The sequence below is a fragment of the Lynx rufus genome, unplaced genomic scaffold, assembly GCF_022079265.1.
Source record: "Lynx rufus isolate CCGP_SWC_20201006 ecotype Redwood Valley unplaced genomic scaffold, mLynRuf1.p SCAF_7, whole genome shotgun sequence".
Lineage (NCBI taxonomy): Eukaryota > Metazoa > Chordata > Mammalia > Carnivora > Felidae > Lynx > Lynx rufus.
Window position 1 is genome coordinate 78,199,959 of NW_025814889.1, and position 27,465 is coordinate 78,227,423.

At 41.9% G+C, this 27,465-nt stretch overlaps 1 protein-coding gene across 3 annotated transcripts in view; it reads left to right on the plus strand.

Annotated features, from left to right (window-relative positions):
• The window catches only part of SCN8A (sodium voltage-gated channel alpha subunit 8), a 118,378-nt gene that overhangs the window by 11,976 nt on the left and 78,937 nt on the right, over positions 1–27,465 (plus strand). For 2 of the 3 annotated variants that reach the window (XM_047066043.1, XM_047066042.1), the window contains exons 2-5: positions 13,731–13,849; positions 15,751–15,840; positions 16,498–16,626; positions 18,455–18,546. In XM_047066043.1, the coding sequence (XP_046921999.1) occupies positions 13,731–13,849; positions 15,751–15,840; positions 16,498–16,626; positions 18,455–18,546 (430 nt within the window). Of the gene's footprint in view, positions 1–13,730; positions 13,850–15,750; positions 15,841–16,497; positions 16,627–18,205; positions 18,298–18,454; positions 18,547–27,465 lie in introns of all 3 variants that reach the window. The other variant, XM_047066041.1, reaches the window with a different exon arrangement.

Here is a 27,465-nt window from a genome sequence, read left to right on the forward strand (position 1 = left end):
CTTTACCCCAGAGCAGCTGCAGTCTGTGTCCCCTAAGAGGGTAAGGGGGAAGAAGATCAAAGGCCACCTCCTCTTGAAGGGCAGTGAGGAAGAGAGGCCATGTAGGAGGTTCGGAGCTGCCCGGCCTTGGGGAGCAGCATCATGCTGGCTCAGCGCTGGAGCAGGTACACAGCACTGCTGTTGTGCCAGGTATGGCTTCCTGCGACCAGGATATGGGCAGGAAGGGTGTCAGCTGCTCCCAGTGTGGGTTGGAGGGCACGAGGTTACAAGGTCAAACCGAATGAGAAAGTGTATACAGAAGCACCTGGAAAACAGCAAAGCCACAGATAGATGTGGCACCAGCATTGCCTTGATCCGGCTTAATTTGGGGGAAAGACCCATAACCAGCTGCTGTGATCTCTGAGGCACATGCAGGGGCTTTGCTTTTTGCCGGAGTTAAAGGTATTAAGTAAGAGAGATTCCTTCGTTGACCCAAGGATTGGACTAGATGACTTGGGGTGGTGAAAAGCGTTCAGGACCAGACGCCGGGAGACCTGGGACCTGGTAAACCTCAGCTCTGTGGTGTCAGTGTGCACAGAGCTCTCTCTGCTTGCTTTCTTGTCTGTAAAGTGAGGAGTTAGATTTTTTTTGAAGCTTTTTAAAATTGCCGTACGGTATGACAATTAAGATCAGAGACTCTGGAGTCAGATCGCCGCAGTTCGATTTTAAGTTTTGCCACTTAATGAATAATTGTGCGGTCTTGGGAAAGTGACTTGACCTTTCCACCTCAATTTCATCATCTGTAAAATAGTACCTACCCATTGCTGGGTGACAGATACTGTATAGGCATCTTAGTAGGGTGCCTGCCACATAGTAAATGCTTGATGCGTATTCACTGTTACTCTTCAGGTAAGTTCATGGTATAGTTATCAATGACCCAAAGCAATAAAAACATAAATTTGGGATTTAGAGGTCTCTCTTGCTCAATCCTCAGGGTAGTGGAATAGAGACTTGGAAGATGAGGGCTCTAAATATTCATAGTTCAAACAGAAGTACAAGCCTAATCAGAATTTGTCCGTGTCTCATGTCCTGCTTGAGTTCAGTATTTCTAAAGGCAGCTTAGTACCAGGACACAGGTACTGAAGAAATTCAGGCCAGCCGTGCCTTTGCTGGAGCCTTTCCTGAGGCATACTGGGACTAAAGTTGTGATTTCACCTGAGGAGCCCACTAAGCAGATTGGGATTAAGAAAGGCATCTGGGGTGCCTGGGTGGCTCAGTCGGTTAAGCGTCCGACTTCAGCTCAGGTCACGATCTCACGTTCCGTGAGTTCGAGCCCCGCGTCGGGCTCTGGGCCGATGGCTCAGAGCCTGGAGCCTGCTTCAGATTCTGTGTCTCCCTCTCTCTCTGCCCCTCCCCCCTTCATGCTCTGTCTGTCTCTGTCTCAAAATAAATAAACGTTAAAAAAAAAATTAAAAAAAAAAAAAGAAAGGCATCTGGACTCTTTTCAACATGAGGTAGTTGTTTTGACAGTACAGGCCATTTACTTCTGAACACCTTCCTGGTCTGAAGTAGAATCTGTTTATTTTTTTATTTTTTTAAAGATTATTTGTTTATTTTTGAGAGAGAGAGAGAGAGAGAGAGAGAGAGAGAAACAGGAAACGAGCAGGGGAGGGGCAGAGAGAGAGGGAGACACAGAAGCAGGCTCCAGGCTCCAAGCTGTCAGCACAGAGCCCAACGGGGGGCTCGAACCCACGAACTGTGAGATCATGACCTGAGCCAGAGTCGGATGCTTAACCGACTGAGCCACCCAGGCGCCCCTAGAACCTATTTAGATTCAGCATTATATTTTCCTTTATTAAAGCAGGGAAACTTTGAGAGGACATTTGCTTGTTGCCTGCCATATTGGCTCTATAGCTAGAAGTCAAATGCCAAACCACCGTTGACCAGCGGATACCTGACTCCTGCCCTTACTACTGCTGTAGCTGCCCTGCAGATCAGCTGTATTTGTATTATTATTGGATAGAAGACCACTCTGTGCATGCACACTCTGAAAGCAATAGGCAGAGAGGATTTGCCCCTGGTAGAAGTTACCGGAATTAACAGTTTGAATTAGGCAGGAAGAGCTAACAACTACTGTAAGTCAAACTGGCCACTTGCCTGGTACAGAAGAGGTGCATAGGTCTGGGAGAATAAGGTATATATGTTAGGTTTAGGCAGGCAAGAATTGAAGGCTAGAGAAGGCAGCTAAAAACAAGAGGGTTGGGCAGTGCCAGAGATCAAAACAGTTAAGATCTACGGCCCAAACTCTGGGAGACAGTCATAAGTCAGTGTCAGTAACAGCTATAGCTAGATAGACTCAGAGGACATTGGTTTTCAGCTGCCTTCTTGTTGGCTCAGTCTCTGGGCCCCTCAGTGTTCATTACAGCCAGAAGGTCATCAGGTACCTGCAGATTACCTTTGCCTTAATTGAGATGATGACCTCACAGGAGAGGGAGAACTTGGTTGAGTGGAGAGCCACTCTCCTGAGCCGTGTGTCCCACAGCAAACCAGGGGCTGGGTAATAAACCTGTCTCTCTAAGAAGCTTTCTGTTCTGTGATATAGTCCACCCTGTGTTGAGCACTCTTCTCTGTAATGTCCTTTCAATCTATACTTTTTGTGTGATTAAAAAAGTTAATCTGATCCTGGGGTGAGGGTGAGGAAATGCTAATAAGTTGGCTGCAGTGCAGTGCTTTGGTAACTGTGTAGATTTATTGTATTGCATTTGCAGTATGCTAGGATTTGTGTGGCATGTGTAGGAATGGGCTCGTACCTGGTCTTACACAGTGTCCCTTTCCCTTATCGTAGACCCGGAAGAGGATACATCTTACCCTGAATTAGCAGTCGTGAAGCTCCTCCATCCTGCGCTCCAAGCCCCACGTTGCTAATTGGAAATGAAAAGCCTGTGCTTTTCAGAAGGTTCATTTTATGCCCGAATGACATATTTATTAATTCTCCATGCCATAACTCGTTAAGAGCTGTTCCACTGCTCTTAATGGGCCTTGTGTTCAAACGCATTCAGTGGCTGTTTTTATAAACTGATATTTCCCCTTGGGCAGTAAACCACAATTCAATTTCAGTTTTCCTTTTAACTCGTTTACTTCACAAAGATCTAATTTAAGACAGATTAGGTAAAATATTATTGGACTGCATGGACACCAAGTTATTCTTGCTTAAGAAGTATTCTTGTAAGAATCCAATGCCTGCTTTTCCTTTCCACTCATCCTGGGCTTTGAAGAATCCAGTGTTTGAACAAGGGACGAATCTCCTTTTCTGGATTCTCATCAGCAGTTTAATGATGATTACTGAGATTTTATTAGCCACGCATGGGGCATGCTTTAAATATATATATTGTTTTAGTTAGCCCATCACCAGTCAGGCCGCTTCATTTTCTCTCTTGTATGCTCTGTCCTGCCGAGAAGAGGGCCTAAAAGCCTGGCAGATAGGGCAGGGGAATGCGGCCTGTGGGCAGCTGTGCCGTGGGGCTGCTCCCTGCTGCCCCCTGCCCACATAAGTGTAGTTCTCAAGATAGTATCAAATGCTGTTGACCCTGAACTTGACAGAGTATCCCATGAAGGAGCAAAATAACCAATTCAGGAGAGTTCCACCAAGATGTAATGTGAAAGAATAAATAATAATAGGCTTTCTCCTCCAAAGTATGGTTTGCTGCTTTGTTATACTTAATCTTGGATGCTTCTGCGTATTTTCTAAATCAGAGTCACAGATGTCAGAGCAGGAAAGGACCTGGGCACGCCCATCAGGCAGCCCTCTCTCTCATATTATAGACAAGGAAAATCGGATCCAGAGAGATGCAGTCCAGGCCGTACAGCAAGGTAGAAGCAGTTGAAGCAGGAGAACTTAAGTGTTTTAAGACAAGTGTTTTGAAACCCCACTGTTTTAGGGACCTGGGAGGTGACCTGGTGGTTCCCAAAATCCTGGTGAGCACAGATTCCTCTGCAGCTTATTGCATCAGAACCTCTGGGGTGGGACTTGTGAATTTGCATTTTTTAAAAAAGCTACTCACATAATTCCTATGCAGCCAGTCTGGCCTAGGTCTGGAACTGGTGTTAGTGTATAACAGGGATCAATCGCCTATGTCCCATGGGTCAGGTCATCTCTGCCATTTGTTGTTGTGTGGCCCGTGAGTTCACAAGGGTTTGTACATTTGTAAATGGTTATGGAAAAGTCAAAAGTCACAATATATTGTGATGTGTGAAAATTACATGAAGTTTAAATTTCCTTGTCCATAAATAAAGTTTTATTGAAACACAGCCACTCTTACTTGTTTACATATTGTCTGAGGTTACTTTTGCACCACAGGGACAGGGTTGAGTTGACTGTATGGCCCACAGAGCCTACGGTATTTACTGTGTGGCTCTTTACAAGTCAAATTTGCTGACTTCTGATATATACTATTCTATTTCTCATATAAGCACCACACGGACCAGTGTCAAAAGGGAGATTCCTAAGCTTCGAGAACTTGTGTTAGTTCAAACACCATATTGTTTTATGCTAAATATGCAGTTATGAAAAACTGCATATAAATTAAGTATATGTAAATAATTATTTTTTTTTTAATTTTTTTTAACGTTTATTTATTTTTTGGGACAGAGAGAGACAGAGCATGAACGGGGGAGGGGCAGAGAGAGAGGGAGACACAGAATCGGAAGCAGGCTCCAGGCTCTGAGCCAGCAGCCCAGAGCCTGACGCGGGGCTCGAACTCCCGGACCGCGAGATCGTGACCTGGCTGAAGTCGGATGCTTAACCGACTGCGCCACCCAGGCGCCCCTGTAAATAATTATTTTAACAAAAAGTGTGTTTTATTGTAATACAACTCGCTACTTGAAGTATGGAAGATTCCTCTTCATTTCAGGAAATTTAGTGTGGCTTATGTGTTTGTTTCTCTTTGAATAGAAAAAAATACCTTGTTTTTCTACTTGATGAAGATCTAGGATGTAAATATTTAGAAAGGAGTGCTGATAAACTATTTATTCTGTGTGCAGTGTTCAGTACGATTCATTATGAAATTTCTACTTCACATTTAAAACATTCTTAATAAAGCCCATATACCTATAAAGCTGTAGTTTTAAAATTCACTGAAGATCCCTACTTTCCTCGCCAGCTCTTACTAATTCAGGATCTTAGCTGCCTCCTGGTTTTTCTTCAACCAAAGCTAACAGTTTCAGTGTCTTACTGTCTTCCTTTTCTTTTGCCTTTCCTTCTTGTCCCTCACCTCGCACATACAAGCATTTGTTCATTAATCAGGCAGCAGAGATTTATTAATGTGCAGATGCTGACTCTGCGATAGGAAGTCCCCTCGGTGGCACCTCGAGACCTGTCTTTCCATCACGATCAAACTAAAAGATAAGAGGAACGGAAGGTGCAGGGGACGTTACTTTTAAAAGTCCTCTTCCCTGTCTTCTTCTAAGGCAGGTGGGTGATGTTGTCAAGGCCCGGCCTGGTGGTTTTTAGATCCTGGGACATGGGCCAGCACTTCTTTCATTGTTGCTTAGGCTTTTCTGTAGTGTACCCCAGGGGCTCACATTTCTCATTCACCAGAGAATCCATCCCCCACACCAGTTTCATTCTCTGCCAGATTGCCGCTAAACTGCCTCTCAATCTGGCACAGTAGAAGCTGTAAAGAGGCTCTCAACTTGGCATAACATGCTGCTCTGGGCTGCGTGACCTTCAATAGGTGGTGTCCCTCTCCTGAGCTTTTGTAAAATGCATAGAGGATAACAATCCCTCCTCAGCCATACTTCACAGGAATATTATGAGGTTGAATGGGGAGGTTATTTGAAAGGCTTGGCATTTTCATAGAGGGAGTTGCTATAGAAACAGAGGCCTACAAGTACTTCAGAGAGGGGGTTTCGGGAAAGGCCCCGGGGTCTTTGTTTCTTTGGGTAGCCAAAATATGGAAGACCCGGCCTCTGACCTGTTTTCAGCCTAACCCTGGGTCTACCGCTCCCTCTTGCTTTTAGGATTCGGCTTCCCTGCAGCATGCCCTGCTGGAGCCAATACCCTCTAGTAACAGGAAGAACGATTTCGCACTGCAGTCTCTAGGGATAGTGAATTGAGCATTTCCAGAGTGTACGTGGCTCAATACCAGCACTGCTTTTCTACTTGGGAGAGAAAGGTGTGACTGCCAGATTACCAAAGGAAAGAACAGAAGATGAGAGGAAAGGGTCTTTTAAAAAATAATAATCTGTCAGCAGCTGTTTATTGGGAGTGCGTGGCATGGGTTGAGCCTTCTCCTGGAACCGTGGGAGGAAGTATGAGATTGATTCCTGCCCTCTAGTTTCAGGGGTAACTGTTGGGGGGAGGCGCCGGGAAAGAAGGGTTAAAAAAAAAAAAAGGCAGCCCAGTCAGTTAAGTCAGTTTGAATTTAGCTCAGGTCATGATCTCATGGTTCATGAGTTCAAGCCCCACATCAGGCTCCACGCTGACAGTGCAGAGCCTGCTTGGACTTCTCTCCTCCTCTCTGCCCTTCCCCCACTTGCGTGCTCTTTCGCTCTCTCTCAAAATAAATACTCTTAAAAAAAAAAAGTTCAGAAAAGGGAGAGGTCAGAGTCATTGGGGATATTTCATTAAAAAGTGGGACCTCAGGGTGAAATTCAAAATCACGCCTCCTTTCTGGGAAGAGGGGGTATATTTGGAGCGTGTGCCGGAAGGAGCAGTATCGGTAAGGCCTTAGCTCTTCAGCTCCTGATGGGTACATAGATAGATGTTAGTGGTATCATTCTTTAGACCTTTTTATATGTCTTACACTTCTTAAAATGGTTCACTGTTTTGTTTTGTTGCTGTGGTGTGTTTTTTACTGAGATATCATTCACAAGCTAGACAGTTCGCCATTTTCAAGTGTGCTTTTCATTGGTTTCTTGTTCACGGGTTGTGCAGTTGTCACCACTATCTAATTCCAGAACATTCTTGTCACCCCAGTGAGATCCATTAGCAGTGACTCCCCCATTCCCCTCTCCATCCAGCCCTAGGCAGCCACTGACCAACTTTTTGTCATAGATCTGCCTATACTGGGCCTTTCATATAAGTAGAATCCTACAATATGTGACCTTTTGTGTCTGAATTCTTTTCAGGATTTTCAAGGTTCACCCATGTTGTGGCATGTATAATCCTTAATTTCTTTCTGTCTTTCCTTTTTTCTGGGTCCAGATGTGTTTAGTTTCCAAAAAGCTCCTCAAATCACTCTGAAGTTCAGAATGGGTTAGGAACCACTTTTAGCTATTACTATTCTTAATTCTACTATTTGGCTTGGAATAAAGCTACTTTTTAAAAGTTTATCAATAACACCTTACTAGACACTCTTCAGGTAATAATGTATGTATTTTTATTGTGGTAAAATAAATGTAACATAAAATGTATCATTTTAACTATTTTTTATTAAAATTTTTTAAAGTTTCTTTATTGGGGCACCTGGCTGGCTCAGTTAGTTAAGCATCCAACTTCAGCTCAGGTCATGATCTCACCATTCGTGAGTTCGAGCCCCACATCGGGCTCTGTGCTGACAGCTAAAAGCCTGGAGCCCACTTCAGATTTTGTGTCTCCATCTCTCTCTCTGTGCCCCTCCCCGCTCACACTCTGTGTGTGTGTGTCTCTCTCAAAAATAAACGTTAAAAAAGTAATAATAAAGTTTATTTATTTTGACAGAGAGAGAGCGCGAGTTGGGGAAAGGCAGAGAGAGAGAGGAAATGGGAGAGAATCCCAAGCAGGCTCCATGCTGCCAACACAGAGCCTGACGTGGGGCTTGAACTCATGAAACCAAGAGTCAGATTATTACCTAAGCCGAAACCACAAGTCAGATGCTTAACCAATTGAGCCACCCAGGCGCCCCTTAACCATTTTTAAGTACCCAGTTCAGTGATATTAAATATATCCACCATGTTGTACAATCATCACCACCATCCATCTCCAGAACTTTTTCAACATCCCAGAGAGAAACTTGTATCCATTAAATGGTCACTCTCCATTTCCCCTCCTCCAGCCCCTGGCAAACTCCATTCTACTTTCTTTCTCTGTGAATTTGCCTATTCCAGGTTCCTCATAGAAGTGGAATCCTATATCTGTCCTTTTGTGTCTGTCTTATTTCACTTAGCATGATGTCTTCAGGGTTTATCTGTGTTGTAACATGTATATGAATCTTATTCCTTTTAAAGACTGACTGACATCCCATTATATAATGATAGACCACATCTTGTTTATTCATTCATCATTGATGGACATTAGGGTCCTTTCTGCTTAGTAGTATTTTGAATAATGTATTAATGAACATTCATGTATGAGTTTTTGTGTGAATACCTGTTTCTAGTTCTTCTGGTCATACACCTAGGAGAGGAATTGCTGGGTCCTACGGTAACTTTGTGTTTAACTTTTAAAGAACTGGCAAGGGGCACCTGGGTGGCGCAGTCAGTTAAGCGTCCGACTTCAGCTCAGGTCACGATCTCGCGGTCCGTGAGTTCGAGCCCCGCGTCGGGCTCTGGGCTGATGGCTCAGAGCCTGGAGCCTGTTTCCGATTCTGTGTCTCCCTCTCTCTCTGCCCCTCCCCCGTTCATGCTCTGTCTCCCTCTGTCTCAAAAATAAATAAATGCGGGGCACCTGGGTGGCGCAGTCGGTTAAGCGTCCGACTTCAGCCAGGTCACGATCTCGCGGTCCGTGAGATCGAGCCCCGCGTCGGGCTCTGGGCTGATGGCTCAGAGCCTGGAGCCTGTTTCCGATTCTGTGTCTCCCTCTCTCTCTGCCCCTCCCCCGTTCATACTCTGTCTCTCTCTGTCCCAAAAATAAAAATAAAAAACGTTGAAAAAAAAAATTTTTTTTTTTAAAATAAAACAAATAAATAAATAAATGTTAAAAAAAAAATAAAATAAAGAACTGGCAAACTGTTTTCTAAGATGGCTGTACCATTTTACAGTCCCGCCAATAATGTGTGAGGGTTCTAATTTCTCTATATCCTTGCCAGCGCTTTTTCTTTTCTATGTTGTTGTTGTTGTTGTTGTTCATTATATTCATCCTGGTAGGTGTGAAGTGCTGTCTCATGTGGTTTTATTTTCATTTCCTTAAAAACTTTTGATGTTGAACATCTTTCCTTTTGCCTATTGGCCATTTGTCTGCTTTTTCTAATCTGTTTTAACACTAGATTGTCTTTTTACTGCTGCTGAGCTCTAAGAGTCCTTTTCTATTTTGGCTGCTAGATCCTTATTAGATTCACAATTTGCAAATATTTTCTCCCATTATGTGGGTTTTTTTTTTAACTTTCTCGATAGTGTCATTTTGCACAAAATTTTGAATTTTAATGAAGTCCAATTTATCTCTTTTCAGTTTGGTTGCTTGTGCCTTAGGTGTCACAAATATGACACCATTGCCTAATCCAAAGATGTGAAAATTTACACTTTTGTTTTCTTCTAAGAGTTTTATCATTTTAGCTCTTACATTCAGGTTTCCATTCCATTTTGAGTTAATGTTTGTATAAGATGTGAAGTACAGGTCCGGATTCAATTCTTTTGCATGTGGTTACCCAATTGTCTGAGCGCTAATTATTGAAGGCTACTCTTTCCCTTTGAATTACCTCGGCACCCTTAAAAAAAATCAATTAACGTAGATGTATGGGCTCATTTCTGAATTCTCAGTTCTGTTCTATTGATAGATATGTCTATCCTTATGCTAGCACCACAGCCTTTTTTTTTTTAATGTTTATTATTTTTGAGAGAGAGAAAGAGAGAGATAGAATGCAAGCAGGGAGGGGCAGAGACAGTGAGAGAGAGACGCTTAATCTCTGAAGCAAGCTTTAGGCTCTGAGCTGTCAGCACAGAGCTCGACACAGGGCTTGAACTCACGGACCGTGAGGTCATGACCTGAGCCGAAGTCAGATGCTTAACTGACTGAGCCACCCAGGCACCCTGCTAGTACCACGGTCTTGATTACTATAGCTTTGTAGTGAGCTTTGAAACAGGGAAGTGTGAGTCCTCAACTTTGTTCTTATTTTTCAAAATTGTTTTGGCTATTTTGGTTCCCTTGCATTTCTATATGAATTGAATATGGATTTTCAACTTGTTAATTTCTGCCCAAAAAAAGCAGTTGAAATTTTGATTGGCGTTGCATTGAATTTGTAGATTAGTTTGGGGAGGATTGCCATCTTAACAACATTATGTCTTCTAATCCCTGAACACAAGGTGTCTTTCCACTGGTTTGGGTCTTTTTAAAAAATTTCTTTGAATGATGTTTTGTAGTTTTCAGTGTACAAATCTTATACTTCTTTTATTAAACTTATTCCTAGGTATTTTGTTCTTTTGGATGCTCTTGTAAATGGAGTTGTTTTCTTAATTTCTGGATTGTCTATTGCTAGTGTATAGAAATACAACTTTTATGTATTTGTCTTGTATCTTGAATCTGTGCTGAACTTGTTTATGGGCTCTAATAGTTTTGTGTTTTGTTCTTGTTTTTAGTTTTGTGTCTGTGTATTCCTTAGAGTTAACTGTATACAAGACCATTTCATCTGAAAACAGAAATTGTTTTACTTGCTTACTTGCCTTGCCTAGAACATCCAGTACAATATGGAATAGAAGTGGTGAGAGGGACATCCTTGTCTTGTTCCTGCTCTTTGGGAGGAAGCTTTCAGTCTTGTCATTAAATGTGATGTTAGCTGTGGTTTTTTCATAGATGCTCTTTATCAGGTTAAGGAAGTTCCCTTCTATTTCTAGTTTATTGGGTGTTTTTATTATGAAAGAGCATTGGGGGGGCACCTGGGTGACTCAGTCAGTTAAACATCTGACTTCAGCTCCAGTCGTGGTCTCATGGTTCGTGGGTCCAAGCCCTGCGTCAAGCTCCGTGCTGACAGCTCAGAGCCTGGAGCCTGCTTCGGATTCTGTGTCTCCCTCTCTCTTAGCTCCTCCCCTTCTTGCACTCTGTCTCTCTTTCTCTCTCTCAAAAATAAAGTAAACATTAAAAAAAATGAAAGAGTGTTGGATTTTGTCGAATGCTTTTTCTGCATCTGTTGAGATGATCATGCAGTTATTGTCCTTTACTTTATTAACGTGTTGCATTACATTGATTTTTCACACGTTAAACCGTCTTTGTATTTCTGGGATAAATCCCACTTGATCATGGTGTATAATACTTTTTTTAATGTTTATTTATTTATTTTGAGAGAGAATGTACGAGCACAAGTCAGGGAGGGGCAGAGAGAGAATCCCAAGCAGGCTCTGCACTGTCAGCTCAGAGTCCGACACGGGGCTCAGTCTCACAAACCATGAGATCATGACCTGAGCTGAGATTGAGTCAGATACTGAACCGACTGAGCCATCCAGGCAACCCCTGTAATCCTGTTTATATGCGGCAGGATTCAGTTTGCTGGTATTTTGTTGAGGCTTTTGTATCTATATTCACAAGGGATATTAGTCTTTAGTTTTATTTTTTTTTCTTATGGTATCTTTGTCTAATTTTGTATCAAGGCAATACCGGCCTTACAGAATGAGTTGGGAAGTGTGTCATCTTCTGTTTTTTTGGAAGAGTTTGCGAAGGATTGGTATTAATTCTTTAAACATTTGGTGGAATTCATCAGTGAAGCCATCTGGTCCTGGGCTTTTCTTTGTGGGGGATCATTTTTTTAATGCAAGGTGCAGAAGAGTATTTATAGTACAATCCCATCCAAGAGAGAGAGAGTCTTTTTAAGGCTGTATCTGTGTGCTTGTATTTACACAGAAAAGTTCTGAAAAGACATACAAAAAAAGATATATAAGCAGCAAAGCTTATCTTTGGGTAATGAGATAGAACTTAAGTCTTGTGCCTTGTATGTAATTACAAGCATGGACTGCTCTACGTTTTTTAAAAAGCCTACTTAACATGGCCAACATTTGACCATCTGCCCTTTCATCCGCTAGTGAGGTGTTGGTGCTGTGTACTTGCCCCCGGCCTTGTCTCCTTAGGAACTCAGTCTGGTGGGGCCCCTGTACCTCCGGCTTCACAATCTGCTGCACCCCTTCTCTGTTTATCCTCCAGCAACCCCGAATTACTTGTCAGTCCCCCCAAAACAGCCCGCGGTTGTGTGCTACTGTGCCTCCATACATACTATGCTGTTCCCTTTCCCTGCCAACCTTTCGCCCTTTATCTGCCAGCCCTTCCCCCGTTATCCTTTAAAACCCCTTCCAGGAGCTCCTGGGTGGCTCAGTCAGTTAAGCATCTGACTCTTGCTGTCAGTTCAGGTCATTCCAGTTCCGGAGATCGAGCCCCACATCGGGCTCAGTGCTGAGCATGGAGCCTGCTTGGGATTCTCCCTCTCCCTTTTTCTCTGCCCCTCCCCCGCTTGCACTGTCTGTCTCAAATTAAGTAAATGAACTGAAAAAAAAAAAAAAAGAACTTTCCAAATACTAGTTACCTTCCTTTGTGAACACCTTCCAGCTCACTCTCCTCCCTTTCATTCCCTACCCGAAGGGAGAGAAAACCCTCCCTCCTGTTGCCTCTCATACATTACACGTATTTTTGTTATTGAACGTTGTGTTTACCCTGCATCATAATTACTAGCTCACATGTATGTCTTCTCTAAAAGTACAACTTTATACAGTTTCACACAAAATAGATGCTCAAAAGTATTTTGATTGAATTGAATTCATGAGACGAGAAAAGCATTCTGGGTCGGACAAGCAACGTGAGCAGAGGCCAACATTTCGAGTAATTGTAACGTGTACTCATTTGGCCAGACAGGAAGATTCGTGGTGGAAAATATGGTTGAATGAATTTGATAAGGGTGATAATAGAGGCTCTTCAAAGGCAGATGGAATTGGGGCACCCGGGTGGCTCAGTCAGTTAACGTCCTACTTCGGCTCAAGAGGTAATCTCACAGTTGGTGAGTCCGAGCCCCGCGTCGGTCTCTGTGCTGACAGCTCAGAACCTGGAGGCTGCTTCGGATTCTGTGTCTCCCTTTCTCTCTGCCCCTCCCCTGGTCATGCTGTCTCTGTCTCCCAAAAAATGAATAAACGTTAAAAAATAAAAATAAAAAAGGCGGATAGAGCAGACTTGGTAGGTATATATTGGTAGAATGAAGAACTCTTCTCACTTAACTTCAAGTCTTTGCTTACATCTTTTTTCTCAGTAGGCGTACCCTGACCATGTCCTTTAAAACTGTCACCTCTGTGTTCCCTCGTCCCCTGACCCCAGCACTCCCCTTCCTTCATCTTCCTCCTTCTTCCATAGCACTTGCACTTGTATATAATTTACTTGTTCATTGTGTTTATTTGTAGTCTGTCTTCCCCATTGGAATATAAGCTCCCCACACCATGGTAGCCTTGTTCCCTGCTGTTTCCCAAGCCCCTAGATCGTTGCCTGGAACGTAGTAGGGACTTAGGAAACATTCGTTGAGTAAATAAGTCCTATATTAATAAACTTCAGCACCTTGTCCAGAGCTGGCCGAGATACAGCCCCAGTACAGTTCAAATGGCTTATTTCTGAAAGAAGGAAAGAAGTTTACAGAAATGTATGAAACTGCTAAGACAGTGCCCACTGTGTATTATGTATATAATCTGGGGCAGGGCAGGGGAGGGAGGTGAAGGTAAGAGAGATGTGGAGCTTTAAGGTTTCTTGCCTTAGAAACCAAATTGGGAAGTCAAAAGTGTAAGTATATTTGAGTTTATTTATTTCTTGCCTAGAAAAAATGTTGTTTCATGTGGTGATTAATTCCCATGCTTTAATAATTTCTCTTTTTCTTTCTCCACAGACCTTTGTAGTATTAAACAGAGGGAAAACTCTCTTCAGATTCAGTGCCACGCCTGCCTTGTACATTTTAAGTCCTTTTAACCTGATAAGAAGAATAGCTATTAAAATTTTGATACATTCATATCCTTTTCACAAATGTGGAGTGCAGAAGTTGCATGCTCACTGCTACACGTTTCTGAACTTTGACAATCGAATTGTATATTAAGTATTTTATCAGTAGTGTACTTGACTATCCCACCAGTCACAAGTGTGAGTGAACTTCTTCCGGATCCTGAGCTGAGCTTCAGCAAATTCTTTTTTCCTAGGATGATATCATGGGAGTCTGGAATTTCGTTGGTATCGTGAAGAGAGACAAATTAAGATGATAACCTGTAACTTTTTAAAGTGCTCAGGCTTCAGTAATTTTACCCTGAGCGTATGATTCAGTTCTTTAGCGTAAGTCCGATATTAGAATTTTTGGGAAGGCTGCTTCGTTGAGCGCAAATAGTTGAATGAATGCTTTAGAGATCTGCCTTGTATATTTCTGATCTCTTGAGCAGTGGGTATGGAAAGTGTCTGAGATAGTCTCAGATTAAATGGCCTCCTCGGTACAGAGGTTTAGATCTAGATTGTAAGACTGATAGGCATCTTTCTGGTATTTTTACTGCCCTTAAATAGAAAATGCCAATTTACTCATGTGGCCTGCCTTTTTTTTTTATCTTATTAATATAGGAGAGCATATGACAGATAAAAAATTATGTGATGGGTTTAGCTACTTTGCATAACTTTAAAATTTTATGGTTGGTGTTGAATCTGTCAGTGCTTAGTCCTGTGCTCCCAAGGATAGTGTATCCTCCAGGTAAGATGAGGAAGCAGCAGTTGCAACTTGGGCAGATTGGTTTGCTAATAAGCTTTTGCCACATTTTGTTAACTCTAAGAATTTAGTAGCTTGATTCTGAAATCAGTGGTTTACAACTAACGTAGTTCTGAAATCTAAAGGTTTATAAGAAATAAGTAATTCACAATGGACTTCTTCCATTTTTGCTGGTTTAGAAGACAATGTCTTCTGTTATGATTCCCGGAAGAAAAACCCAGCCGTAAGAAGTATTTTTTTGTTTTTGCAACTCCATTAGTAGAATGAAGATGGTGAATGCCATTAGCAAGAGAGAGTGAGTTAGCAACAAATGAGATATGGCTTCTCTGCTGGGTAAAGTGACAGTTTGAGTTTGAATAACTCCCATGCTGACCTAAAGGAGTTTATTTTTTTCTCAGTAGACAAGAACAGAAAGGGCTGAGAAAAATCTTGGGTGGACTGAAAAGACATCAAAGTGGTTTGTTATCCATAAGCATTCCTGGGCGCTTTCAAACTGATCAGATGAATTTACCCCATTATCTAATTTTTAGGGGTACAGCAGTACAGATGTCCTTGAAATCCTTGCCCAACAGGCCATAACTGGTTTCCCAAATTGTGCAAATGCCACACATAGTGGCTGTAGCATTGCCCTCCAAGGACAACTCAGCCCTTTGGAGAACTAGGGAGAAAAGCGAACTGTTACGTTCTAAACCCGAGCTAACGTAACATTGTATATATCGACTATACTTCAATTAAAATTAAAAGTAAACCATTAATTGCATGTAGATTTTCAAGTAAGTAGTTACATAAGGTAAATTAATAAATGAGTACTGAATAATACAGGTTCGATTCAATTTACTTTGTCACCTGATGACTTTGGCATCCAGTAGACGGGTAGATTTCAGGTTACTGTGTATAAAGGTATTTGGAGGCTTATTCCATAGCTGAGGCTAAAGTGGCAAGAGGGGGGAATGTTTTATCCAAAAAGGGTAGAGCAGTGACAGGCTTTTTGAAAGTGGCCTTCCTGCTGTGTCCACCCACAGTTCTCTGGTCAGGTGTAGATACATATGGTGGCATTCTCCTTTCAGGTTACCGATTTAATTCTCATGATACCCAGTGTGAAACGTGTTTGCTTTCTGAGGAAGAAAACAGGCCAGATTTTGTACGTTCTCCCTTGACTCTTTTCTACAGTATTTAGCATGATCATTATGTGCACTATTTTGACCAACTGTGTATTCATGACTTTTAGTAACCCTCCTGAATGGTCGAAGAATGTGGAGTAAGTAGCTCATTTATTAACTTGTCTGCCTGCTTGTTTCAAGGATGTCTACTCACCGAATCTTGCTTTGCACAGTTTAAACGTCAAGGGAAAAAAATTGTTGTTGCTGTTTTTTTTTCTCCCCCCCACTCTTTACTTCACAGAGAGGGGGGAGGCCTCATGTGGAATTTAGGAACTACCCTTAGAGGCAAACTCTAGAAAGAGAAAGAAGAGAAAGTGTGCTCTGGAAGTTACTGCCCTTCACTTCCACCCCCTACTGTGCTGGCCAGAGCCTTTGACCTGCTGCCCCAGTGCCATCTTGTGCCCTCAGTTAGTCCCTCGTGGCACTGCCTTCTTCTCCAACATGAGGTCTCCTTTTTTTTTTTTTTTTTGACTTGTCTAAAGTTAAAAATAGCTCTGGGGCCTCCTCACCTGGTTCAAAATTATCACCTACTAGATGGTACCCACAACATTGCAAAATTCTTGGTTTTGTGTTTCGGTAAGTTTCCTTCAAAGCACCCCTTCCCCTTCCTGCCATTCTTTCTGCTGCACTGGCCGTGCCTATTCTCTTTTCTCTCTGTCGGTCGAAGCTGCACTTTAGGCACCGTTACCTTAAAAGATTCATTCAAAGTTTCTGTCTGTTCAGAACTTACCTCGAGCTATCCGTTTCTTTGACAGGTACACATTCACAGGGATTTATACATTTGAATCACTAGTGAAAATCATTGCAAGAGGTTTCTGCATAGATGGCTTTACCTTTTTACGGGATCCGTGGAACTGGTTAGATTTCAGCGTCATCATGATGGCGTAAGTTGTCTGCTTACTTTATTGACTGACATTCAGGGTGTGATTACGTCTATGTGATTGTATGCGTGGTTGTGTTGGTTAAGGGCACGTTTGTGGCCAGCTACAAGCAGAGTTAATGGGTAACCATGCAAGGCCACACAGGCTTATGCCTATGATTCTTGCTTGTGAGGGCTGGGCAGTCTAGGCAGTGACAGCATGTCTATATGGAAGAAGGTAAGCCAAGGCTTTACAGCTTGGAAAGGAAGTAGGAAGTGATTTTTCCATTGACGTGCTCTCGTATTTTCTTCCCCCTTATAACACTAACCAAGGTTTGCACGCTGATCACTATGGGGCCTTAGTGAAGACTTGAAATGTTTTAGGTGTAAACCTTAATTAAGCTGAAAATCCATTTCCTGGGTATGTTATATCGCATGTAATTTCGTGAGGCTGACCCAGATGTTGGAGACTTCAGAGCACATTTTAGAGTTTTAAAACATGAGCCAAGGTATCCAAACTGGTCACTTCCTAAGGAAGTACGGACCAGAACTTCAAACTATTGCGAGATAATAGTATAATTCCCCATTAGTATGCTAGCTGCTCTGGGTAACTTGTTCATTGTTGTTTTAACAGTGAACACGTATCTCTTTGGGAAACTTAGCTGATGATAGAAGAGTGATAACAGACTTTATTATTTTTATCTTCAGGTTGGGAAAGCACTCTCTGGTAGAGTAGGGTATAATAAGGGTGTTGTATAGGCTGTGTGTGTGTATGCAAATGTGTGAAAGGTTGAGTGTGTTTGTATATATACGGGCCTGAGCATCAGAAAGATGTATTTCACCTGGAAAATGTGAATGAATGAATGAATGGTATGCATTGAATATTTGAAACTGCAACTTTGACTTTCTGTTATTTTAAGGCAACTTCTAGCTTTCCAACATTATGAGTACACCTTGGTGTTCATTTAAAATTTAAGTGTCTTTTGCTAGGCACAGAGCTGGTGACAAAACGGGCGCTTAACACACTCTTTGCTTTGATCCCATGATCCTGAGCCCTGCTTTTGTATGTCACAGGCTATAACTTCATCTGTAGGCATGACTGCAAAGATAATGCGTACAACTCTTGGATAAGTCATATATATAGACAGGCACTTTTGCCGTTGTCATCGAGGGAGTTATTTGAATGTAAATTTGTTTTTATGGGGATTCTGCTGCAGAAATTTGTCTCCTTTTTCTAAGAAATTGTTCGCAAAGCTTGGGGACATAAGCCTTTGATACCTCCTGGCCTTCCTTTTTGCTAAACATAATGAGTGGACTGAGAGTAGTCATTCTGATTGGGATCTACACAGCCCGATGCTGATTAAGAGAGTAAGCCCCCCGGAACCTCCCGGTTGTATCGGTTCTTTCAAATATTCTTTTGAATTCTCCTTGCCAGTTGGAAAAAAAAAAAAAGTGTTCTTTAAGTGTTTATATTTTGAAATTTTCTTTTTCAACAACAACAAAAAATGAAATCATAGCTTGTGTGTAAGACCCTTTCTTCCCCCCCATTGTCAAACCCTCGCCCAGTGGTACCATTACAAGTTAACTTTGGTTTGATTCTGCAGGTATATAACAGAGTTTGTAAACCTAGGCAATGTTTCAGCTCTACGCACTTTCAGGGTACTGAGGGCTTTGAAAACTATTTCGGTAATCCCAGGTAAGATGGCCCGGGGTTGGTGTTAGGTGTGGGGTTAGGGCCCTGACGTGACGTATTGTACTTTTTGTTTTGTTGTGGTTTTGTTTTTTTCCTTCGGTGTTTTGTGTTCGTGTCTGTGTTTGTCATTTGTGTCTGTGTGTGACCTCCCTTACTACAGATATGTGACAGAGTTTGTGGACCTGGGCAATGTCTCAGCGCTGAGAACATTCAGGGTTCTGCGAGCTTTGAAAACTATCTCTGTAATTCCAGGTGAGAAAATTTACACACAAGACTGACTGCCTCATCTCCTCTTTCCCCTCCATTCATTTGTCCACCACATTCTAAAGCTGGCGTCAGCACAATTGGTATGGCCTTGCACTCCGCATGTTTCTCCTGGGAGACGTTCTCTGGGATGGCCCTTTGGTCGTAAGGCAGTTTCAGTGATGACGCTTTGCCAGGCATGCAGCCCCCATTCCATGCTTTGAAAAAGCACGTGCTTCGACATCATTTGGATCTTACAATATGTGAAAAAATTGTCACAGAGCTAGCTGTCTCTTTGAACATAAATCATGTGCTTCCTGGCCTCATGGAATTACAGTAATTTAACATTCACTGTCATCCCATTGCTTGTGATTTCTAGGCTTCCTGTCGCATGGTTTGCTGATGGGATGTTCTTCAATGAACTATACTTTTACTGTTACTGTGTTAATGGAATTATTTAACCCCAGAAGAGACTTACCCGTTGACTAGTCCAGTATTATAGCCAAATTAAAGAGCCTTGGAGTTAGGGAACTGAACTTTAATAATCACTGTCTATCACATTCTGTCGCTGTCTGTTTCACTGGAGTAAGAACCAGTGAATACATATATATTCAGAGACCATTTTCAAACACAGATCCCCATGAATGCTTGTGCAGATGCTGTTAAAAACAATCCAAGGTAAGATAAGATACATACATCTGAATGTCTGGGCAAACAAAAAGGACAGAAACTTGAGAAGAAAAAAAAGGAATCAGTGGGTGGTTGAGAGGTAGTTAATCGACAGTCTTTTTATAATTTTTGCCTTTTTCTTTTTGGTGCTGTTTACGCTGGCCCAGTGGTTCTTAACCTTTGGAAGGGTTTGGATCCTTTTGAGAATCAGGGGAAAGTTTGCAGGCCCCTCTGAAACCCATCTGTGGACCCCAAGCTAAGGTCCTTAATTTAATCTAAATCCTTACTACCGAGTAGCACTTAACTGTTTTTTCTAAAGACTGGTTTTGACTGGAAGGAAAGATATTTTAGTTAGTCTTGCAAGCCTGAGATATACTGGCAGTAACACAGCAGAAATCAAGACTGTATGGTTGCTGATTGGACTTTGGTTGTGTCCAGGGGTTTTCAGGGAAGATTCCCAAGAGACCAAGCTTTTTAGTGCAGCTTTGTAGGAACAGGGACGTGAAGAACAGAGGCGTCCCATTCCTGGTGTCCCGTGGCTCTTCTTGTGGCTGACTCAGAAATATTCCTCTTTTCCCCTTTTCAACTTTATCTAAATATCAGACACAGAGAGAGGGAAGCACAAAGGTAGAATCCTGGAGAAGGCTGACTTGGAATGTGGCTTTCTGAGAACCTCAAGGAAGGTAAACCTCAGTTTCCCCATTTACAAACTTGGGCCACGAAGTGGGCCAGTAAATTCGGGCCCTACTAAAAATGAATACCTTTGTATTTAGCAATGGGAGCTTTCTCCTTATCAACTAGAGGCTGGGTGTCCATGAGAGTATATTCTTCGTGGCAAAAAACCACAACCCCGACTTAGTCAAGGTTTGGTTCCTAGCCTGCGACAGAAAGCGCAGTTCATTCTGTGGGCAGCCTCATGAAGCTCATTGATGGTGGTTTAACCCTTAGGCAGGCCTTGTCTTATTTTTTAAGGCATCTGGAGCACCAAATCTTTACTTTCATTTTTCCTTTGCTCTCTTTCGTCTCTGGCCTCTTTTAAATATGATCCCATGTTTTCTGCTCACTTCCCCCAACGTACTCTGCAAGGCATCTGTCTCTTTATGTTCTTGTGATCTCAAAACTTCTCTTCCAGAATTAAATTGGAAAGCTGCATTCTGTTCACTAACTAGGGCAGCAGATGCTATCTCTGGTCTAGCTCTTAGCTTCTGTCTCTGCTGTATGGGTAGCTTCTGACCACAGCATTTCTGCAAGATAACTCTTGACTGGCCTCACATTATTTATCCTCACTATTAATCAGTCTATCTATAAAATATATTTATAAGCACATTTCTGTAGTGTTTATAAGTACTGGTAGGGCTCCATAAATGATTTTGTGTAACAATTATTATTTAAAGAAGAAACCTAAACTCAAAGAAAGGGCTTGTGTCAGCGTTTAGACCTCAGCTTGATGATTTGAAATAGATTCCCAATTCCTGTTTCTAGAAGCACCGCCACTCAAGCTGGCTTTGTGAAGTTAACTGGGATGGAGAAGAACTTTAAGGGATAATAAAGCCAGTAATAGGTCTCTGTCAGTGAGTGGTATAACTGATACTTGAATTAAAGTGTGACTTTTTGTCCCAAATCCTTTCGTTCCCTATACTACTTATCGAGGGCTATTGTCCTGTTCCTACCTGCCTGTTACCCAGGTCTCCTTTCAAGGTGGGAATACCATTGTATGAGTTAGTAGACCTGACACCATTTCTTGACTGGAAATCTCAGTCATTTTTTACTCTATTGTAGAGCCAGGCCTCAGTTCCCTCTTTGTGAAAGCCATCGTCCTGCACACCAAGTCTTCTCCGGGATCACTTCAGTGGGACTGCTGATATTTTTGCCTGTTCCTGTTCCCAGTTTGACTGTAGGCTTTTGCTGAAGCTGCCAGAAACAGCAGCAAGAGCAACCATAGAACTGACGTGGGGTCTGCAAGATCCCCCAAAGCCCCTGGCTCCCTTCATGAGAGTTTTCCTGGAGAACTCACCCACTCACCTGGGCTGCCACTGCCTTCCCTCTTAGCACCTTTGGTAGATATTCTGACTGCGTCAGAGCAGTCAGGACTCCCAGGAGATAGGGCAGTGCACTGCCTCAGTTAGCTCCAGCCTTTTGGATAAGAGGTGCTTTGATTTAGAGCCTTTTCGTGGCTTAGAAAACACCAAACCCACATTCTCACTCTTTTTATTTGCTGACTCAACATCTAGACATGCATCACACATGGTTTGCCTTTTGCTTCAGAGAGCTTGGCTTCAAGAACAGTGCTTGCAAACTGCATGCTGGAACGGTCAGTTACAGGAGGAGACCATTCCTTTCCACATTTCCTTTGGTCTGGAATTTGCCACATTCAACTTGACATTGAAGTATACTATGTAGAAATTTATGTCTTAAAACTTTGTTTTTGCTCTATATTCATTTGGGGCCCAGGCGGAAAAATGAGCTTCTGAGTGACTTTGTCAGAAGTTTCATCTTCTCCATTCTTTGACCGTGTGCCACAGGACTGACCTGCCCAAAGACAGGGTGGCCATCTCAAAGCAGGCGTCTGAGGTTTTGCCTACAGAGTAGCATTTAATGGTGTAAATAAAATGGGTTGGGATGGCCTTATTTACCAGTTGCTTCTCATTTCTAGCATCATTTCAGTGACTCCTGAAAAGCACTACGTCCCTATTTGCCCACACTGGTTTAATATCATTTTGCTTTCTTTAGAGTTGTAATTTCTTGATTACTTTTCTCTTTGATTTTTCATTTCTGTGCTTTCGTTTCTGTTACTTTCTCTCCTTACCTGTGGTATCAGAGAAGAAGTAGGAAAAATGATGGGCCCTTTTTCCTCCCACCCCAGTATTCACAAAGAAACCATTTTCTTTAAGTGTATGCATTATGAATATGGCAATTTCTGCTGCACAGTGAAGGGGGAAAGTGTTTTCAGACTATATTTAGCCTCATTGTTTCCTTTACAGTATTCTAGTTATTAATCCAGTTGCTTTTATGTTTCTGCCTTTCCCACATTGCTTCTCAGAAAAAATAGCCGAAGTTTAACATAGTGGCCCTAAGTGGGGAAACACTGAAGTCTCATAGGATCCCACCGATCCACCTTTGGGAGCTAGTTTAAGTTTTGTTGAGACCTTGTGATATAAATCTGGTGTTGAGTAAATAAATCTACTGCCTCTAAATCTCTCCCAATTTATTCCTGATCTACAGAACCTTCAATAATATCATTGTAAGGCTTGAACCTGCGGCAAGAAAACTGACCTGGCACAAATTTACCCTAGGACTTGTCTGGACCAAGCCAGACTTCAGGAATTGGGGAAACTTATTTCCTGTGGAGTGAGAACTCCTCGTTAACCGCTCTAGAGACCCGTGCCGGTGTGAATTTTGTAGAATTAGCTCGCGTTGCTTCAAACCAGATAGATTTTTCAACCTGAGCCACAAACCAGGAAATAGAAATATACTTTATTTACAATCTGGCATCACCATGGTGGAAGATTTTGATCCCAGCATGCATGGCTGATTTCTCTGGACTTGGCACGTAAGCAGGCTTTGTTCACTTGTTCAGGAGATGGCTGGACGTCATGAAAGGTGACAGGAGGTTCAGCGGTGCCTTTGGACATAGAGGCTTCATCTTCTCCTCAAAATTCTTTAAATGGCCCAAATTCCTCTCTGATAGCTGACATTTCTGTACATTGGGTCCAGCTGTCTTTTCCTGATTTACAGTAAATGTATTAACTGCTTCTGCTCAAACACATCCCAGTGCTAGTTAATGTTAGCCTTTTCCAAGAGTTCTCGCTGTCCAATTTGCCCCCACGTGGCTTCTGTTGTGCACTCTGTTGTGTGGGAGTTGTTTGAAGGAGCATTCTGCTCTGTTTTGGATAATCAGTTTTCAGTCAGTATCTTGCTTGTTCTAGTATGTGGTGTTGTGAGCCAGTAGAAGAAGCAAAGCAACTTCTCCTCACAGCCAGCACAGTGGCATTTTCCATTCTTACGTGCATCAGGTTAGAAATTCCACCAGCAGCTTCTTACTTCAGTGACCTGCATTGGTGATAGCAGGACGCATTTTTGCCTGACTGCATTTACTAGAGCACTGCTGGCAAGACTGTAGAGCTTGAGTTCAAGAAATGCATTCTGTGAAAGACTATCAGGTACATGAAAAGACGCTCAATATCACTAATCATTAGGGAAATGCAAGTTAGAACCATAATGAGATATCACCTCACACAGATTAGAATGGCCATCGTCAAAGAGACAAGAGTTAGCAAACACTGGGCATGGATATGGAAAAAAGGGAACCCTTGCACATTGTTGGGATTAGTAAAGTGGTGCAGCCACTATGGGAAACAGTATGAAGTATCCTCAAAACTTAAAAATAGAACTACCATATGATCCAGCATTTCCATTTCTGGGAATACATCCAAAGGAAATGAAAACACTAACTCAAAAAAGATATCTGCACCCCATGCTCATAGCAGCATTATTTACAATAGCCAAGACATGGAAACAGCCAAAGTGTCCATGGATGGATCAATAGATAATGTTGTGAGATACACACACACACACACACACACACACACACACACGCACACACACACATACATATATACATACACACACACACACAATGGAATATTATTCAGGTATAAAAAATGAGGAAACCGTACCATTTGTGACAACATGGATGGACCTTGAAGTATTATGCTCAGTAAGATAAGTTGGACAGAGAAATGTATGATCTCACTTATGTGTGGAATCTAAAAACAAACTCATAGAAAAGAGATCAGATTTGTGGGTACCAGAGGCAGAGTGTGTGGGAGGAGGAGGAATTGGAGGAAGGTGGCCAAAAGGTACAGACTTCCAGTTATAAGAGAAAGGTAAGTACTAGGGATGGAATGTGTAACATGATGAGTATAGCTAACACTGCTGTGTGATATATAGGAAAGTTGTTAACAGAGTAACTGCTAAGAGTTCTCACCACAAGGAAAAATGTTTTTCCTTTTTTTCTCCCCCCCCCCTCTTTTTATTGTACCTATATGAGAAGATGGATGTGAGCTGAACCTACTATGGTAATCATTTCACATCATGATGTATGCCTTAAATTTCTACAGTGATATATGTCAATTATTTCTTAATAAAATTGGAAAAAGAAAAAGAAATGCATTGACAGCCTCATCTCCCTAACTTGGCACTGATTTCTGCAAATATGGTCATTCACAGTCATCAACCCTAATGGAAGGAAGAAGAGTCTTGGCTGAGGCCAGATGATCCAGTGACCATTTACATTTAATATTGCTGTGTAATTGTGTGTCTGCCTCGGGATGCTAACATCACACTAAATCACCTTTCTTCCTGTGGGACCTGGATGAGAATCTTGGAGAGTAAACTTTTTAGATGGCCATCGGTAGTGTTATTTGGTGATTATTGTTGCTTAATTAAGATTTGTTTCTCTGATCCCCTGTATACCTGAATGCCATTTCCAACTTGAGTTTCTACTTGAAACTTCTTGAAAGCTGAAAGAACTCTTACCAAGGAGTTGATCTAAAGCTCAGACTTCAAAACAAAACACTTGAATTTTTTTTTTTTTCTTTCTTGACTCATGTTTACAGACTTCTTCAGCAATGACATCTGGTTTATGGAGAAAAGATTTGAAACCAGCTGAGTGAGAGCATGTAGGTCTATTCCCAGGAAAGTGATGAGTTCCACGTATGGTTGGTGTATTAGTTGAACATCTTTGGTTGCAAATGAAAGGATATATGAGTACTTCAGGGAATCTAAGGGTTGGAATGCTTTTGGGCTTCTGGAAGCCCGTGAAACCAGAATGCAGTCAGAAAGCTCCAGATACCAGGAAGTACTTTGTCTTAATGTCTTTTTCTCTCCGTGTGTCCATTTCCTTTTTCTATCTCTTAGCTTACTAACTGCCTTTACTTCTCAGGCATATCCTAACATAATGACAGAATAAGGCTACCACTTAGTTCCCAAATTTATGTTATCATTCCTTCTACTTGAAAAGGCTACTGGACTATCTCTTGTCCCATTCTAAATTCCAGGAGGAGCGGTGCCTGGGTGGCTCAGTCAGTTAAGCATCCAACTTCGGCTCAGGTCATAATCTCACAGTTCGTGAGTTCGAGCTCCGGATCAGGCTCTCTGCTGTCAGCTCTGAGCCTGCTTGGGATACTCTGTCTCTCTCTCTCTCTCTCTCTGCCCTTCCCCACCCCCTCAAAAATAAACTTAAAACTGATTGAAATTAAAAATAAATGAATGAATAAATGGAGAAATCAATCAATCAATCCTGGAGGAAACGATTGGGATTTAGATCAGATGTCCACCCTGACGTCTATAAACTACTAACAGAAGGTCACTTCCTACATACAAGGTTGCTGAGAGCCCAGATTCAGAAACAGGGGATTGTTTGAGCCTCGTGGCCTGGAATTTCCTATTATACAGGCCTGGAACTGTCCAGAGAGGCCCAGCCCAGGAAGATCAGGTTAGACTCATGCTAAATTGTATGATTTTTAAATTTTTATTTTATTTTATTTTATTCATTCATTCACTCATTCATTCATTCACTCATTCATCGAGAGTTCCCAGCCCAGGAAAATCAAATTAGACTCATGCTAAAATTTCATGGGTTTTTAAATTTTATTTAATTTTATGTATGTATTTACATCACAAATGCATTGGTTTGACTATTTTTGTAGTATTTACTCATGTCACTAATATGAATAACAGCTTACAGCTCTTTTCTCAATTCATTTAAAATGGAAATAGAAATGACTTTGAACAATCATCCCATGTTCACATAAGTGTTTGTCTGAACCATTCAGGGGAGATATTCTGAATGATATTAAACTCTTCTTAAAGAAGTCCAGGAAGAGAAACTACAACCATTCTTCAGTGACTTATTCAACTGTTTTTTTTTTTAAATCATGCTTTGACTTTGAAAACAGAGCTTTAGGGGCGCCTGGGTGGCGCAGTCGGTTAAGCGTCCGACTTCAGCCAGGTCACGATCTCACGGTCCGTGAGTTCGAGCCCCACGTCAGGCTCTGGGCTGATGGCTCGGAGCCTGGATCCTGTTTCCGATTCTGTGTCTCCCTCTCTCTCTGCCCCTCCCCCGTTCATGCTCTGTCTCTCTCTGTTCCAAAAAATAAATAAAAACGTTGAGAAAAAAAAGAAAAAAAAATTAAAAAAAAAAAAAAAAGAAAACAGAGCTTTATAATTTTAGGAACCTAGAATTGAATTATTGACCCAGTATAGACCCACCTCAACCGAGCCAAATACAGTGAAGGACTTTTCTATTCCTCAGCAACTTATGAAAATAAGACCCATAATACTGCAGCAACTTTTACATCTTAATGGTTGCCTTCTATTTTATACCACCAGTATCTTCTTACTTGCCTGTGTGACTATGATACAGTTTCTTAGGGCCTTCAAATAAAAGGTTGAAATTTCAGCTACTTAGTCTGAAAGAATAAATATCTCTCCCCTATTCTGAAAGACTTTTCAAGAAGATTCTTCAGTTTTTCCTCCACTGCCCACTGCCACATACTGTGTATGGAAAAATGAGACTGAGGTGGAACCTTGAACTTGTTCTGATGTACAGTGGGTTATAACTAGTGGCTAAGCCAGGACCAAAACTCCTGGTTTCTGATTCCCTATCTGGTGCTCTTTTTGCACAGCCTTATGAGGAGAAAACAATCAGGTTAGAAATGTCCTGTGTCCTGTACCTTGAATGCAGACAAGCTTTTCCTAATCCTTTCGGTGGCCACAGTCTTCATGGAACGTCTGTTCCGTAAGAAAGCACAGGCCTTTGCACACATTTGTATCTCTGCAATCTTAATTTGTAGCTCTTTTTTCTTTAACATCTCTTAGAATCCTTTCAGGTTATCTGTGTGAGAGGAAAGAAAACTTATTCGTTTGCTCTTTCAATGAAAATATATTAACTGAGGGGTGCCTGGATGGCTCAGTCAGTTAAGTGTCCAACTTCGGCTCAGGTTATGATCTCATGGTTCGTGAGTTCGAGCCTTGCGTCAGGCTCTCTGCTGTCAGTGCAGAGCGCACTTTGGATCCTCGGTTTCCCTCTCTCTCTGCCCCTCCTCCACTTGCACTCTCTCTCTCTCTCTCTCTCTCTCTCTCTCTCTCTCTCTCAAAAATAAGTGAACTTAAAAAATATGTGTATATATTATATATTTTATATATATATAAAGTGTATGCTTCATGCCAGGTCCTGTGCTTCGCACAGCATGCATA